At 36.6% G+C, this 14,685-nt stretch overlaps 2 protein-coding genes across 2 annotated transcripts; both read left to right on the top strand.

Moving 5' to 3' along the window:
* Nucleotides 1-2,375: 2,375 nt before the first annotated feature.
* LOC134496515 (olfactory receptor 13G1-like) lies at nucleotides 2,376-5,980 on the top strand. Its single transcript, XM_063302239.1, has 2 exons — nucleotides 2,376-2,459; nucleotides 5,018-5,980. Exons 1-2 carry the CDS (start codon nucleotides 2,376-2,378, stop codon nucleotides 5,978-5,980), a joined length of 1,047 nt encoding a protein of 348 aa, XP_063158309.1.
* A 1,006-nt stretch (nucleotides 5,981-6,986) lies between these two features.
* Nucleotides 6,987-10,125, top strand: LOC134496512 (olfactory receptor 13G1-like). The gene is made up of 2 exons (XM_063302238.1): nucleotides 6,987-7,043; nucleotides 9,172-10,125. Exons 1-2 carry the CDS (start codon nucleotides 6,987-6,989, stop codon nucleotides 10,123-10,125), a joined length of 1,011 nt encoding a protein of 336 aa, XP_063158308.1.
* Nucleotides 10,126-14,685: the final 4,560 nt, after the last annotated feature.

Here is a 14,685-nt window from a genome sequence, read left to right as displayed (position 1 = left end):
GCAAAAAAAAAAGGAAAAAAAGAGAAAGAAATAGAAATAGAAATAGAAAAGAAAGAACAATAAGACTATAGTACAGAAAAAGAATGAGGCCTGTTTTTTCACAGCTTGTAACTGGGGTGGAATTAGGGAGTTGGTTAAAACTGAGTTATGATTTGGATTTGGAAAACTCTTCTTCTTCATATAACATCCTAAAATGGTAATTAAATACCATTGCCAATATAAGATAAAGAAATGAAAAGGCCTAGTAATTGAATGGGAAGCTATCAAGTGACAAAATAAGCCTGGGTTCCTGGCTTGTGATGCTGCTATTAAGTGTGCCAAGAAGTTCTTGATTTGTAATAGGTATCTATACTTCCCCCCCCCCCCCCCCCAGCAATGAGCAGTTCTGGATAGAGTATAAAGCCGGATACTCCTTATATAGTTTAAACTGCCCAATCAGTTTTTTTTTTTTCTTTTCTTAGCACTAAAGACTTCCTATCAAACCAAGGCTCAGAGGGCCAACCTTTGCTTCCCCCCCCCCTTCTTTGGGAAGGCAGTCAATCCAAGGTCAAGGCCACTAGGAAAAAAAAAAAGGAGGGGAAAGGAGGAGAGAGGGTGGGCTGATGCCTAAAGGAAGGCTTGATTTATTGGGGAATGTCGGGGAAACAGAAAGACAGAATGGAAAGTAGTAAAGTGTGGCAGAGAGAGTCTTTCTGCTAAGGACAAGAGGGCTGGAGAGGGAGAGGGAGGGAGGGAGAGGGAGGAAAGGAGGGCCCTTTTTCAAGCAGGTTGCTTGTCTAAATGCCAAAGGCTAAGGAAACAGGGAAGGAAAGAGAGGAGGGGAGTTGGTAGGAGGTTGCAAATGGACCCCATCTGCCAGGAAAAGAACTGCCAGTTTACTCATATCCCTGATGTCTGGTACACAAAAGAGGGGGAGTCATCCATGACCCACCAACCATCATGGAAATCATGTAATAGAGATGGGCAAGGGAGAGGAGCCCTTTCCAAAAACCCATCTTCAGTGGGGAGGAGTGCCAGTCTACCAGGGAAGGCAAAGGAAGGGAGAAAGAATTGGGGCACAGGGGATCCGCCTGAGAGGACATGGGTCCTGGGAACTTTCTTGTTTTTCTCTTTGGGTTTTGGAAAAAAAAAATGTTTCTCCATAATTGGAAGCATCCAATTATAGATTCTCTTGAAACCCCCAAGGTGCTTCTCCCAGATGCAACATCAGTTTATTAGAAGAAAGATTTCTAACCTGCAAATTGGGTTATTGTGGAGATAAGGGTGCCTACTACAGAACCTGCCCTCCCCATCAGACTGATGAAAAGTGATTGGCTCCAGTGTTTTGCAGCTGATAGATGCCAAACCATATATTTTCATCCAACAGAAAAGCAAAGTCCAGTAAGAACAAATAAGAAATGAGAATGAAGGTAAAGAACTTCAATATTAGATGTAATATTGACATATTTCACATTGGTGTTCTTATTAACTACATTATTTTCCCAGATCTTTATCTACATGTTTTACTAAAACAATCTTATTCTAACACTTTGAGACTTCTTGACCTAATAATCCGCACTGCACTACATTCTTTCACAAACTCATATTTTCTAGTAGATATACTCTATTAAAAGAGAATCATTCTACAACTTTCTTCATATGTTTTATTTCCAACCTTCATCTACTAAGGTAAATGAGGTGAGAGGTTTCCCTACCCTTTAAATTCTGGGGAGGGACAGAATGACATAAAGTTCAGATAAGGCACTCAAAGGAAGTATAGGTAAATATTTTTAAAAGTTAATGTTTTTTTTTTCCTTGTGATATCTATAAGATGAAATGGAGCAATGCAATGTTGTGACTAAAATTCAACCCTTTTTTTAATATATGCTAGTTCCAAAGACAAGGGAGTTGTAAGAAAGTCAATATCTCAAATCTTGTATCTTCTTTCCATGGAGGGGACTTAAATGTAACTGCTATCCAGAGAATTAGTATATAGAACTCTGCCATAATCCTTTTCATAGAACCAAATACATCTTAGACTCAACCTGGTATGCCCACAGTTTCACCTATTGAACGTGTCTCCCAAATGGGCTCAGCATGAGATATGTCTCATATCTGGAGTTTGCAAGGACCACATCAGAAACAGCAAGGGGCTCTGCATGGATCATGCAGGCTTATAGCACTGAACTCCCATCACTCTCTTCCCCTGTATCCCTCAGACACCATTCAGCATCAGGTGTAGTGTGAGGGGTGAAGGAGCACTTGCTGTGCTTATGTAGGTGAGGGAGAGAAACCTCTAGCTATAGGCCTGCATATCCTTTCCATGCCCATTCAATTCTTTCATATGGCATAGAAAGCATCTTGTGTTCTTCACTTTCTCTGTCTCTTGTTCGTTGATGGCCATTCAGCCATGGGCAGAAGAGTCTTTGCTGCCTGCGATCGCCTTCATTTTCACAATGCAGTCACTGGAAGGTAGCCAAGTATTCATAGGCAACAGTTCTGCCTTTTTCAAGGGCAAATAAAGCATCTGCTGCCCTCTTGTATTCTTAATTGTTTTTATAATGAGAAACAAACAACAACAGCAATAACAACAAATAGTGGTTAAAATAAACTAAACATTACAAACCTTCCTCCCTCCCTCCCCAAATGATGAAAAATAGAAAAATAAGGGGAAGTAATCCATGTAGTGTTGATTAAAACTGAAAGAGAAACATTCAAATCTTAAGCTTATCTTGAAATCTAAAACTTTTTTCCTGTTCAAAGATAACTACCAGACAAGTATTTCTTAACATACCCAATTATTTTCCTGAATAGATTGCTAATATTTATCTATAGACCAGTTGCAATAGTTGACTGATTAATAAGTTAGAATGGTCCACAGATGATAATGAATGATTAAGAACGTGCAGCTTCAGGAACTATGAAAAATAGTATTTTTTTCCGACCACGAGCATAAATCAATCATAGAAAGTAGATCTACAGCAAGCCATAATGATGTTTACTTTGTGGCTTAGGGTTATGGATGAACATATTCATATTTAAATATTCATTCAGTTTAGTAGTTGGGGCTGACATGATGTCAGGAGATGGGATGGATCCCCACTCTTCATAAGTAGCAATCCTTTTTGGGGATATCTCAAAAATAACATTCTTCGTAATTTTTTTTAAACTATTTTTAAAGAGTATATTAAAAATGTTGCTTCTTTAATGTTCTGTTTTAAGGTGCAGGATTTCATAAGCTTAATGGCACTGAGTACAGATAAACAACTTAACTAACTGACTTCTGAACATTCCTAGATTTTGCTAAAATGTTAATTATGTTTATGATTAAAAACACTATTATAAAACTTCTGGGTTTTCTTATTAGTAACACTTTATTAATAGAAAGAGTTAGGTAAAGTCAGAAACTGTTTCCCAATTCATTATAACCTAAACAATTTACTTAGGCTTTTAAAAAAAATCAAAGTGAAAAGAATACAAATAAAGTGAATTTGATTCTTTCTCTAAGCTTTCAAGAATTAGATCTAAGTTAAAGAGGATAATAATCTTGTAAGGAACAAATTACATCTTAGAAAATAGCATTCAGTCCAGATTTCATCATACTTTGAACAGTCAAATTAAAAATACTGGAACTAAGTATTTAAAGTTTATTTAAGTACTACTTTTACTGAATAACTAAACTGCAATCCAGATGAAATGGTGCAAATACACAGTATGGTACAAGGATAGTTTTGCCCTTCACTTCATAAATCTCCCCAAAACTGAAAGTTCAGAAAGGGTAAAAAGTCTATTCAATTAAGAAAACTAAGTTCTATCAGTTCAGCCTTTCAGTTGGCTCATATAACTGTATCAATTCAATTAAAAGAAAATAAAAAGCTCCTTTGAACCATCACATTGACTTGTGATACTTCCATCCAATAGTTCCATCCAAAATGTAAATCCATTCCAGCAACTCAGTTAATTTGGAAAATTGATCAAATTTCCCTTGAATCAATTTTCTGAAGCAAAGTTTGCATAGTCCTAGGAAACTCAAATTGTTGTTATTTTTAAAAGTACACAGCGAAGACGTAAGGACTCTAATCTATACAGGATCAGAGCAAATGCTGATATGATGAAGTTTTCAAATATGTACTATGGTCCTAATACAGAGTAGAAAATTGATAATGATAATTTCTATTGGAAACTATCATTATAAAAATCAATTAATGGCAAAAATACAGTTAGGTTGTGTGTTGTTCGACTTAGGAACAAACTAAATTATCTTTCTCAAATGAATACCCATGTAGTCTTTTGCAGTAAAATAACAAGGTTTATTTAACAACATAAAATTTAAAAGTACTACATTTATGATAAATTTTGGATCATGGGCCAATTTAAGTTATCTGCTTATTGAATACTTTCTTCAAACAATTGTGTCATGCACAGTGTATCATCTGAAATGAGAAGAACTTATGAAAAAATAAATATCAAGTATGATAGGTTGGGGAAGCGGCGGTGCTGTGGGTTAAACCTCTGAGCTGCTGAGCTTGCCGATTGGAAGGTCGGCAGTTCGAATCCGCATGACGGGGTGAGCTCCCACTGCTAGTCCCAGCTCCTGCCAACCTAGCAGTTCGAAAACATGCAACGAAGATCAAATGTTTTTGACATGTGAAACCAAATTGTAATTTATATAGCAATTTTGAAAGAGTAAAAATATAATAATTACCTGTTTCTTGATTGGCCATGAGTTTGGAAAGCAAAACATTTCTTATGTATGTGCATGTGTGTGTGTGTGCTTGCATACGTGCACACAAACCTTTGATTCCATGCAGTTTTCTTGGCAACATTTTTTGGAAGTAGTTTGCCATTGCCTCTTCTACAACTGAGAAATAGTGGCCCAAAGTCACCCAACTGTATGACTAGAATTCAGGGTCTAACAATTTCCAGCTCAGTGCCTTTATCAACTTTAATCTGGTTTACCCATTAATTACCTTTAATATTAAAAGTGATGGACTGATTTAGTCAATAAAGAATTAATAATATAATGTAATCTTTCTAGGTCACCGGAATCAGAGTTGTTGAAATAAAAAACCATTCGGCCATTACAGAGTTTATCTTAGTGGGTCTCACCAATTCCCCTGAACTACAGGCACTTCTCTTCTGGGTGTTTGCATTCATCTATGTTACAGCTCTAGCTGCCAACTTCATCCTCATTGCTACCATATCTACTTTCAAGAAGCTCCACACACCCATGTACTTCTTCATATACAATCTGTCCTTAGTAAATATATTTTCTATTTCAGTTACAACTCCTAGGTTACTCCATAGTCTTTCCACCAACAGAAAAACAATTTCATTTTATGGCTGCATCACACAGGTATTTTTCATTATATGGGCCTTGGGATCAGAAATGCTTCTTCTCTCATTTATGGCTTTTGACCGCTATGCTGCCATCTGCCATCCTTTGCATTACACTGTTATCATGAAGAAAGAAGTATGTGTCAGCATGGCAACCTTTGTATGGATTGTTGGAATGATAGACTCTGCCATACATGCTGGACTTATGCTGCAGCTTTCTTTTTGTGATTCCAATGTCATCAATCATTTCTACTGTGATATACCTCCAATATTAGATCTTGCATGTTCGGACACCAGTATAAATGAGTTTATGACCATGATTGCAAATGTAGTGTTTGGGATTTGTAGTTGTGGGTTGACTCTAGCATCCTATGTTTTTATACTGAGAACCATCTTCAAGATCCGTTCTGCTGAAGGAAAGAAGAAAGCATTCTCCACATGTTCCTCACATCTCTTTGTAGTCAGTTTTTACTTTTCTGCACTCATCTACATGTATATCAGGCCCTCTTCAGTCTATTCTCTAGACAAGGACAAGCTTGTTTCTCTCCTTTATTCAGTGATAACTCCAGTTGTCAATCCACTCATATATTCTTTGAGAAACAAAGATTTTAAAGAAGGAATGAAAATGGTCACTGGAAATCTCAGGCTGCTTCTAAGACCTTAAGATTCATTGACAAAATGCTGCTACATTTTTCATTTGCAGAACACAATATTTCTTTTTAAGTTACATATTGTCCTTGGGAATCTCTTATGCAATATAAAATGCATCCATTGATAGCCATAGCCATATAAAACTTAATTTATTAGTAATTTTTTAAAGAAGAAAATAATAGAATTTAATGTAATAGGTCTCATTATTAACTATTGCTATACACTTGGATGCAATTGTCCGAAATAATGATTTAAATAACATATTCGATCTTTGAGATATTACCCATTTTTTAAATGTAATATCATATATACTAGGGAAGGATATTTTTTTAAAAAAAAATAAGTTTCCTGTATGTATCCTGAATTAATTCAGCATCATATGAATTTAATTAAGAGGTATCTATTACCTGATAAGATGGGTTGGGAAACTAAATTGAAATGTTGGGCCATACTTAGACTGTAATGGTTATTCTGGGGATTTTACACTGAAAAAATGTTTTATTCAGGCAAGACATGTACATAGCATGGAGAAATTTGTAAAACAAATGAATAAAAACATTAAGAAATAAAGAAAGAGCTACTTCCTTTCACAGGTTATAAATCACAATTAAAACATTAAACATTGAAGGAAATCATGAAAATAGATTTCTGCCAGATTGGGCATGCTAATAGCAAATGAGGAGAAAGTTCTGGAGAATTCACAGATTTCTCTGCAAATACAGAGACAAGGGGTGGGAGACAGGAGGACCATTCAGTTTCAGAGGGTTGATGTAGCAAGGAAGACATTGCTGGGCAGCAGGGCACTGGTCTTACCACCAAACACTAAGGAAAGTGAGGAGAAATCAGAGGAAGGTGTTCAGAACAGAATTTGTCTCCCAAGTGCCACTTCCTCAAATTAAATGGAATCTGGTCTACCCAAGGGACAGAAAATGAGAAAAGAGGGGGGCATCTGTGCAGAGGGTCATCTTATGCAGGGCCAGCCTGCCAAGCATCAGGGAAAACATGTAAGGGGCACCACAATGGGCAGTGGAGAAGCACATATTCCAGAGACCCATCTTCAGCAGGGAGAAAACCCAGTATATTTACTTTTTCTGAAATCTTCCTTCTAATAAATTGATGAAGCACCTAGGGGAAGCACCTTGAGGATTTCAAGAGAATCCAGAATGCAGAAAAGTAAAAACCAACTACAATGAGAACATGTGCTTTCTTCTTCCCTTCAGCAGAATAAATCCTTCTCAGAAAATCCAGGTGACACTGGTCTATCAGAGAAGGGAAGGGAAGGGAAGGGAAGGGAAGGGAAGGGAAAAAAGAATCAGGGCATGGGGACGGGGATGGGGGCAGTAAGCCTGTGGTAGTACAGGGTGGGGAGAGATTTCTGTTCTCCCCCTTTTCATTTTTTGACAAATGTTGCTCCATAATTAGCAACATCCAATTATGGATTCTCTTGAAGTCTTGAAGTCCCCAAGGTGCTTCCCCTAGGTGCATCATCAGTTTATTAGAGAGATTTCTAACCTGGAATGGTTATTCTGGAGATAAGGGTGCCTACCAAAGAACCAGCCTTCCTGATGAGACTGAAGAAAAGTGATTGGCTCCAATGTTTTGCAGCTGATAGATGCCAAACCAAAATATATATTCCATCCAACAGAAAAGCAAAGTCCCATAAGAACAAAGAAGAAATAAAAATGAAGGTAAATATCTTCTACATTAGATAGATTAGGTGTAATATTAGGTGTAATATTGACTGAATTTCACGTTAGTGTTCTTATGAACTACATAGTTCTCCCAGATATTTTCCAACACTTTTTATTTTAACTAAAACACTCATATTCTAACACTTTGGGACTTCTTGAACTAATGTTCCTGATGGCACTATATTCTCTCACAAACTGTCATATTTTCCAATAGAAATATAACATACATTCTATTTAAAGAGAATCATTCTACATCTTTCTTTGCATGTTTCATTTCCAACCTTTATCCCTAATTTAATTGGGAGAGAGATTTATTTTTCCCTTACTAAATTCTGGAGAGGGGCAGAGTGGCATAAAGTTCAGTCTTTCACTTACAGAAAGACTGGCTAATATATATATATTTTAAATTATTGATAATGTTTCTTACCTGTGACATAAATGAGTAAGGATGAACTAGAGCAAACCTGTAACTAGAATTCAAACCCCTTTTTATCTGAACTAATTCCAAATTTAATGGAGTTTTAAGAAAGTCAAATAATAACTGAAATCATGTATCTGCTTTTTGTGGGGGAGAACTTTAATGTAACTGGAAACCAGAAAATTAGTAAACCAAACCAAAACTCTGCCATAATCCTTTTTATGCAACCAAATACATCTCTGACTCAACCAGGGATGCCCAATTTCACCTCATTGAATGTGTCTCCCAAATAGGCCCAGCATGATAAATATCTCATACTACATATGGATTTTGCAACGACCACATCAGAAACAACAAGGGGCTTTACATGGAGCATGCAGGCTTATAGCACTGAGCTCCCATTATTCTCTTTCCCTCTATACGTCATCCACAAAATTTTGTTTGTTTGTTTGTTTGTTTAATATTCTATTTTAAGTTGCAGGATTTCATAAGACAAAGGGCATGGAGTAAATATGAGCAACTTAATTAACTGTGACTTCTGAACATTTCTGTTTTTTCTAACAAGTATGGCTAAACACACTTATCAGAATGCTGCTGATTTTTTCTAACTAGTAGCACTTCATTCACAGGGATAACTAGGTTAAGTCAGAAATAATTTTCTAATTCATTATAACCTAAAGAAGTCACTTAGGCTTTAAAAAAAAGAAAAGAAATGAGAATAATATTAATAAAGTTTATTTGATTCTTCCTTTAAGTTTTAAAAATTGAGTTAATACAGTAGAAAGAGGCTATTAATCTTGAAAGAATCAAATTACAGGGTAAAAATATTAAGTTCAAGTCAGCCTCCTTTTCAATTTCAATTTCATTTTTTTCCCGCTTTTCCCAATAATGACTCCAACGTTTTTAAAAAACAGGACAAAATTGACATTTATATTAAAATGTCGGGACCGTTGGGAAATGTTAACAAAATGGGGCTGTCCTGTTCAAAATGGGACGTGTGGTCAGCCTATTTATTCTCCATTATTTATCTTCAATGTTAAAAGTGATGGGCTGGTTAAGTCAATAAAATAATAATAATACAATGTATCATTTTAGGTCACTGGATTCAGAGTTGTTGAAATAAAAAACCATTCAGCCATTACAGAGTTTATCCTGCTGGGTCTCACTGATTCCCCTGGACTACAGGCACTTCTCTTCTGGGTGTTTGCATTTATATATGCTGCAGCTATAGCTGCCAACTTCCTCCTCATGCTTACTATATACACTTTCAAGAAACTCCACACACCCATGTACTTCCTCATATTCAATTTGTCTGTAGTGAATATATTGTCTATCTCAGTTACAACTCCCAGGTTACTCAAAAGCCTTTTGACCCATACAAAAACAGTTTTATTTTATGGCTGCATCGCACAAGTATATTTCTTTATATGGACATTGGGGACAGAGTTGTTGCTTCTCTCATGTATGGCTTTTGATCGCTATGCTGCCATCTGCCACCCTTTGCATTATACTGTTATCATGAGGAAAGAAGTATGTGTTGGCATAGTAACTTTTGTATGGATTACTGAAATGCTAAACACTTCAGTACAAGTTATACTTATGCTGCAGCTTTCTTTTTGTGATTCCAGTGTCATTAACCATTTCTTCTGTGATATACCTCCAATATTAGATCTTGCATGTTCAGACACCAGTATAATTCATATTAGCGCAATCATCTCAGATGTTTTCTTTGGGATTGTTACTTGTGGGTTGACTCTAACATCCTATTTTTTTATACTGAGGACTATTTTTAGGATCCGTTCCACTGAAGGGAAGAAGAAAGCATTCTCCACCTGTTCCTCACATCTCTTTGTAGTCAGTTTTTACTTTTCTTCAGTCATCTACACTTACATCATTTTTTCTTCTGTAGAGAAGGACAAGTTCATTGCTCTCCTTTATACAGTGGTAACTCCAGTTATTAATCCACTCATATATTCTTTGAGAAACAAAGAAGTTAAAGAAGCACTGAAAATGCTCACTGGAAATTTCAAATTGCTTCCAAGACCTTAAAGTTCATCCACAAAATGCTCCTAGAATTCTGATGTGTAGAAAAACAATGTTTCTTATTATGATATATGTTGTGCTTGGGAATCTGTCATTCATTATAAAAAGCATAAACACTAGGTGGAAATACCTTGAAGACCATAGATTTGGGAATCTCACACAGACAGACACACACACGTGAATGAGAATTGGAAGAGAATTCAAAAACAATTGGAACAAGAAAAAGCCATGGTGCTTTCTATGCCACCTATGATGCTCTTTTACTACCTTTAACCTGTTACAACTCAGCATAAAACCTGCAAGTCATTTTCATGTGTGTTCAAGTCAGTGGTTCCTGGACTTTAAGTTTTGTTGCTTTGGCTCCTTGGCTTTGGTCTATATGTTATATCACATTGCTTGTATTCTTTCAAAGTATTATAAGTCATTCAGAGTTGTGATATGAATTGAATGAATGAATGAATGAAAAAAATCCTTTCATGAAGTAATTTTCTCAGCCTGGAAAGGATATCAAGGGTTGCAATGGGTAAGATTATTAGGAAGTGACACTACAGTAAATGGGCAGGGCTGGCATTTTTTTGCATTTGTATTTGTTGCTACTATTTAATGAAAACACTTCAAAAGTCTAGGGTAGGTTTCTTTGAAATTTACAATCTTCCTTCCTTCCTTCCCTCCCTCCGTCCCTCCCTCCTCCCTCCTCCCTCCTCCCTCCTCCCTCCTCCTTCCTCCTTCCTCCTGTGTTTTCTTGGAGTATTCATTTGTTGTATAACTTTTGATTAGGATTTTTAAACAATTATATATTTTATTCCTCCTATATCATGGCATTTTACCCTTAAAATATTTTGTGCTCAAATATTGTACACTGTATGAAAAAAGAGTTTTCTAATTAAGAATCTATCAGAGGGGCAAACTGACATTTCAATGTATCTTATGGACACCGAAATAAAGCACAAAATAGGAAAGTGCTGGAAGCAGCATTCAGTAGTGAGCAAAACCACAAACCAGGCTGCACCTAATATCCTGCCCCTAGGACCTCAGGTAACACAGGTTTTTTTAAGCTTTCCAAAAGAACAATAAAGTGTAGGCTGTCCAAACCTCATGGGGAATCTGTTCCAAAGGGCAGCATCCACAATAAAGAACCTCCTCAGTCCCATAAGATGACATTTTTTTCACAGAAAGGACCAAGAACATGCCCAGGCTTCCTGACCTGATGGGATGGGCAGAGACCACTGGAGATAGACTGACCCTGCAGACTGCTGACCCTGTACCGTGTAGGGATTTATTGGTAATAACCAGCACTTTGATTAGAAATCTGTAGGGAAACAGTCCAGTTCAAAAAGTTGTCAGGCTTTTTGAGAAAGGAGGTAGTGCTTGAGGTAGTGTCCAAAAGGCCATAAGTCAAAGGATCCTCAGATTGTGTAACAATTCATTCTGAAGGAGAGGTATCCCAACCAAAGTTAAAGGTGGAAATTCTCCAGATCCATGGGTCCAAAAATCTCACAGTCACTCAGTCTACATAGGGTTCAGTTAGAGCCTGTTCCTCCTCAATCAGGTTTTCAAAGCCTCCAGGCACTGAAAGAGAACTTTGACAGCATCACTTGGGCAGCTCTGGGGCGGAGGCGTAAATGGCACATCATTAGTATATAGATGGTACTTAACTTACACATTGGCTATATGTACTGTAGATATTAAGTCACAGCGGGGAGAAAGTTGAGCCATAAGGTACTCTACAAGTCACCAGTCTACAGCTAGATCTCACCCAACCACCAACAATTATCATACTGGTATATATGGAGAACCAACCTCAGAATCAGTTCCACAGAAGGAAAGAAGGCCTTCTCCACATTCTTCCCATTGTTTGGCAATCAGCTTTTACCATTCCACTATTACCTAAACATCCTTCAACCTGCTTCATTGTACTCTCTATAGCTGTATTTTTTAAATTGTGGCTCTAGGATCACTAGGGGTCCCCTGACACCCTCTAAGGAGTTACAGAATCAAAACTACTTGCCATCCTTTGTTGAAATATAATACAATATTACAATCCTATCAAACAATCGTGAGAAATAGTAGTGGTAGCAAATGCATCAATTTTATTTTTTTAATATGGTAAATATTGATAAATATAATCCATACAAACATAAGCTGTTCTGGTGTCCTCCATAATTTTTAAAAGTAGGAAGGGGTCCTGAGAGGAAAAAAAAAAAGTTTAAGAACTGGGGGAAGACAAGATTATTGCTACTCTTTAGTCTGTAATAAACCCAGTCCTGAATCTGGAAATTAGCATGGAATAAATATGTGATGGCATACAATGTTTTATGTGTGCATATATGATATGAAAGAGAGAAGCATTTGTTTACATATTCTGTTGGTTTCAGACTGAGCATAACCACAAAAGACTTTCTTCTCCATCAGTGGTTGAAGCAGTCACTTGGATAACCAGGATATTAAAGGGCTGTCTGTGACATCTAATTAATATTAATTGGTCATTGTCTGCATTGCATCCATGTACCATCTTCACTGTATTCTTTGCAACTATGAAAGCAATGTCAGTTCTTTGTTATTCATATCACGAGTAGTGAAGAGGTAATATTCTGATTGAAAGTGTCCAATTCCAATCCATTTCAATTTGCTGATGCCTCATATCATTGTGTAGTCAATTGATTTCATCTTTCACTGTGTTGCACTTTCCCATGTTCATGATTTTGACGATTTGTGTTCCCACTGTAATTCTTGCTTTGCAGCTTCAGATTTTCTTTTCCTGCATTGCAACATCAGCAGTGAAAGCCTTTAATCTAGCCACATTGTAAACATAGATAATACTCTGAAATATCCTCAGCTATTCTACAATAGTATCAGGAATGTCATTCAAACTCCGGGGCCCATCATCCAGCTCATGTCATCAATATGATATCTATCCATGTTTTTTTCATGGTAAAACACAGAAGTGGCTTATTGTCTTCTCTTTTACAGTATAAAATGATACCTTTGCTGTTGCCGCTAAAATGATAATCCACTTCCAGCATTTTCCTGTATCACTGCTGACCAAATAGGTGTCCCCCTGCCTTAGTTGGGCAGCTGGGATAATCTTCACACCTTTGGTGACCCTGCTGGGACATACATGTATACTCTTGTTTCACAGCCCTGTCATTATTCATTGGTCCCTCCCAAGAACAAACCATCACCACAATGAGGAAATATTGCAGGACTTGGAGTGGGGGAAAATATATACAAAATTCATTGAACACGTGAAAAGTATATTTTTAAAAAATCCACTGAGAAAGATTCAAGCAAACTCTTGCCTCCTTACTGATTTCTCCTAACCTAAGCATGTTTGTACAATTGATTATCATAAAACTTAGGGAAGCATTGGATCTAAAACTGTAGTTGTGTTTTACTCCATACATTAAGAACTCTCTCTCTTCCTGCTATTGCAGAGTATGACCTTGGAAATTCATCCAGGCTTACATCTATTAGAGAGGCAACAATGTGCTGTAAATTCCCCAATGAAACAACTGCATTTAAAAGAGCATTTAAACAAGTGGATTTAACTTGATGAAAACTAAAAGGAAAGTTGGACTTTTTTAAAAAATGCCAAATGTAGACACAGTGCACAAAAATTGCATCAGAATTGGAAGAATCATCCGCCTCTTCACGTCTCCAAGGTCCTTCTCCCAAGTTCATCATCAGTTTCTTAGAAGAAACATTTCTAACTGGGACACTAAGTTATTTGGGAGATAAGGGTGCCTCCCACAGACTCAGCTCTCCTCAGTGTTTTGCAGCTGATAGATGCCAAACCAAATTTATTTCTATCCACAGAAAAGCCAAGTCCAGCACGAACACAGAAGAAATAAGAATGAAGGTAACTGTTTCCATTTCCCCAACCTTTTTACTTTTCCTTCAACTTCTGCCCATCTATGAGGGAGGGATTTAGTTCCAGACTAAACCCGGTACACTAAAATTCCACTGCTTTTAATAAATATGATATTGGAAACAATATAGGAAACAATATAGACTGGTTTTAACTTTTGCTGATCTTATTAAGTACATTTTTGTCTCAGATGGTTACTTATACTTTTTCTTGAAATTATTTTCTTCACTGCATTACAGTTCTTTCACACATCTCAAATTAATTGATGGAAATATTAATTAATGGAAATATTGTGGAAAATGGAAATATAACATATAGTTAGATTCATTCCATTAAAATAGAATCATTCTGCTTTTAGCAAATGAACTAATTTGGTTTGACCCATACCATAAACCTCCGTATTTTTCATTGCTCACCATCAGCCACCGTTGTTAACCTAAAGTAAATAGGATGAGAAGTCCCCGCCACCAGATTCTGAGTAGGGATTTATAAGATTCAGATAAGGCATACAAAGGAAGGCTAGAAATTGCAAAATGTCTAAAACACCTCTCTACATTCCCACTTTATTATTATTTATTACTTCTAAAACCATTCCAGATGCTTTTGGAGAAGTCAAATGAATTCTAGCTCATTATTTTAGAAGGGAAACTTAGATAGATACTCATATTTAAAGATCTTATTGAAATATTTTTTTTTCC

This window comes from Candoia aspera, chromosome 4, assembly GCF_035149785.1.
Source record: "Candoia aspera isolate rCanAsp1 chromosome 4, rCanAsp1.hap2, whole genome shotgun sequence".
Taxonomy (NCBI): domain Eukaryota; kingdom Metazoa; phylum Chordata; class Lepidosauria; order Squamata; family Boidae; genus Candoia; species Candoia aspera.
The sequence above is the reverse complement of the archived record's forward strand: the minus strand, read 5'-3'. Positions and strand labels throughout refer to the sequence as shown.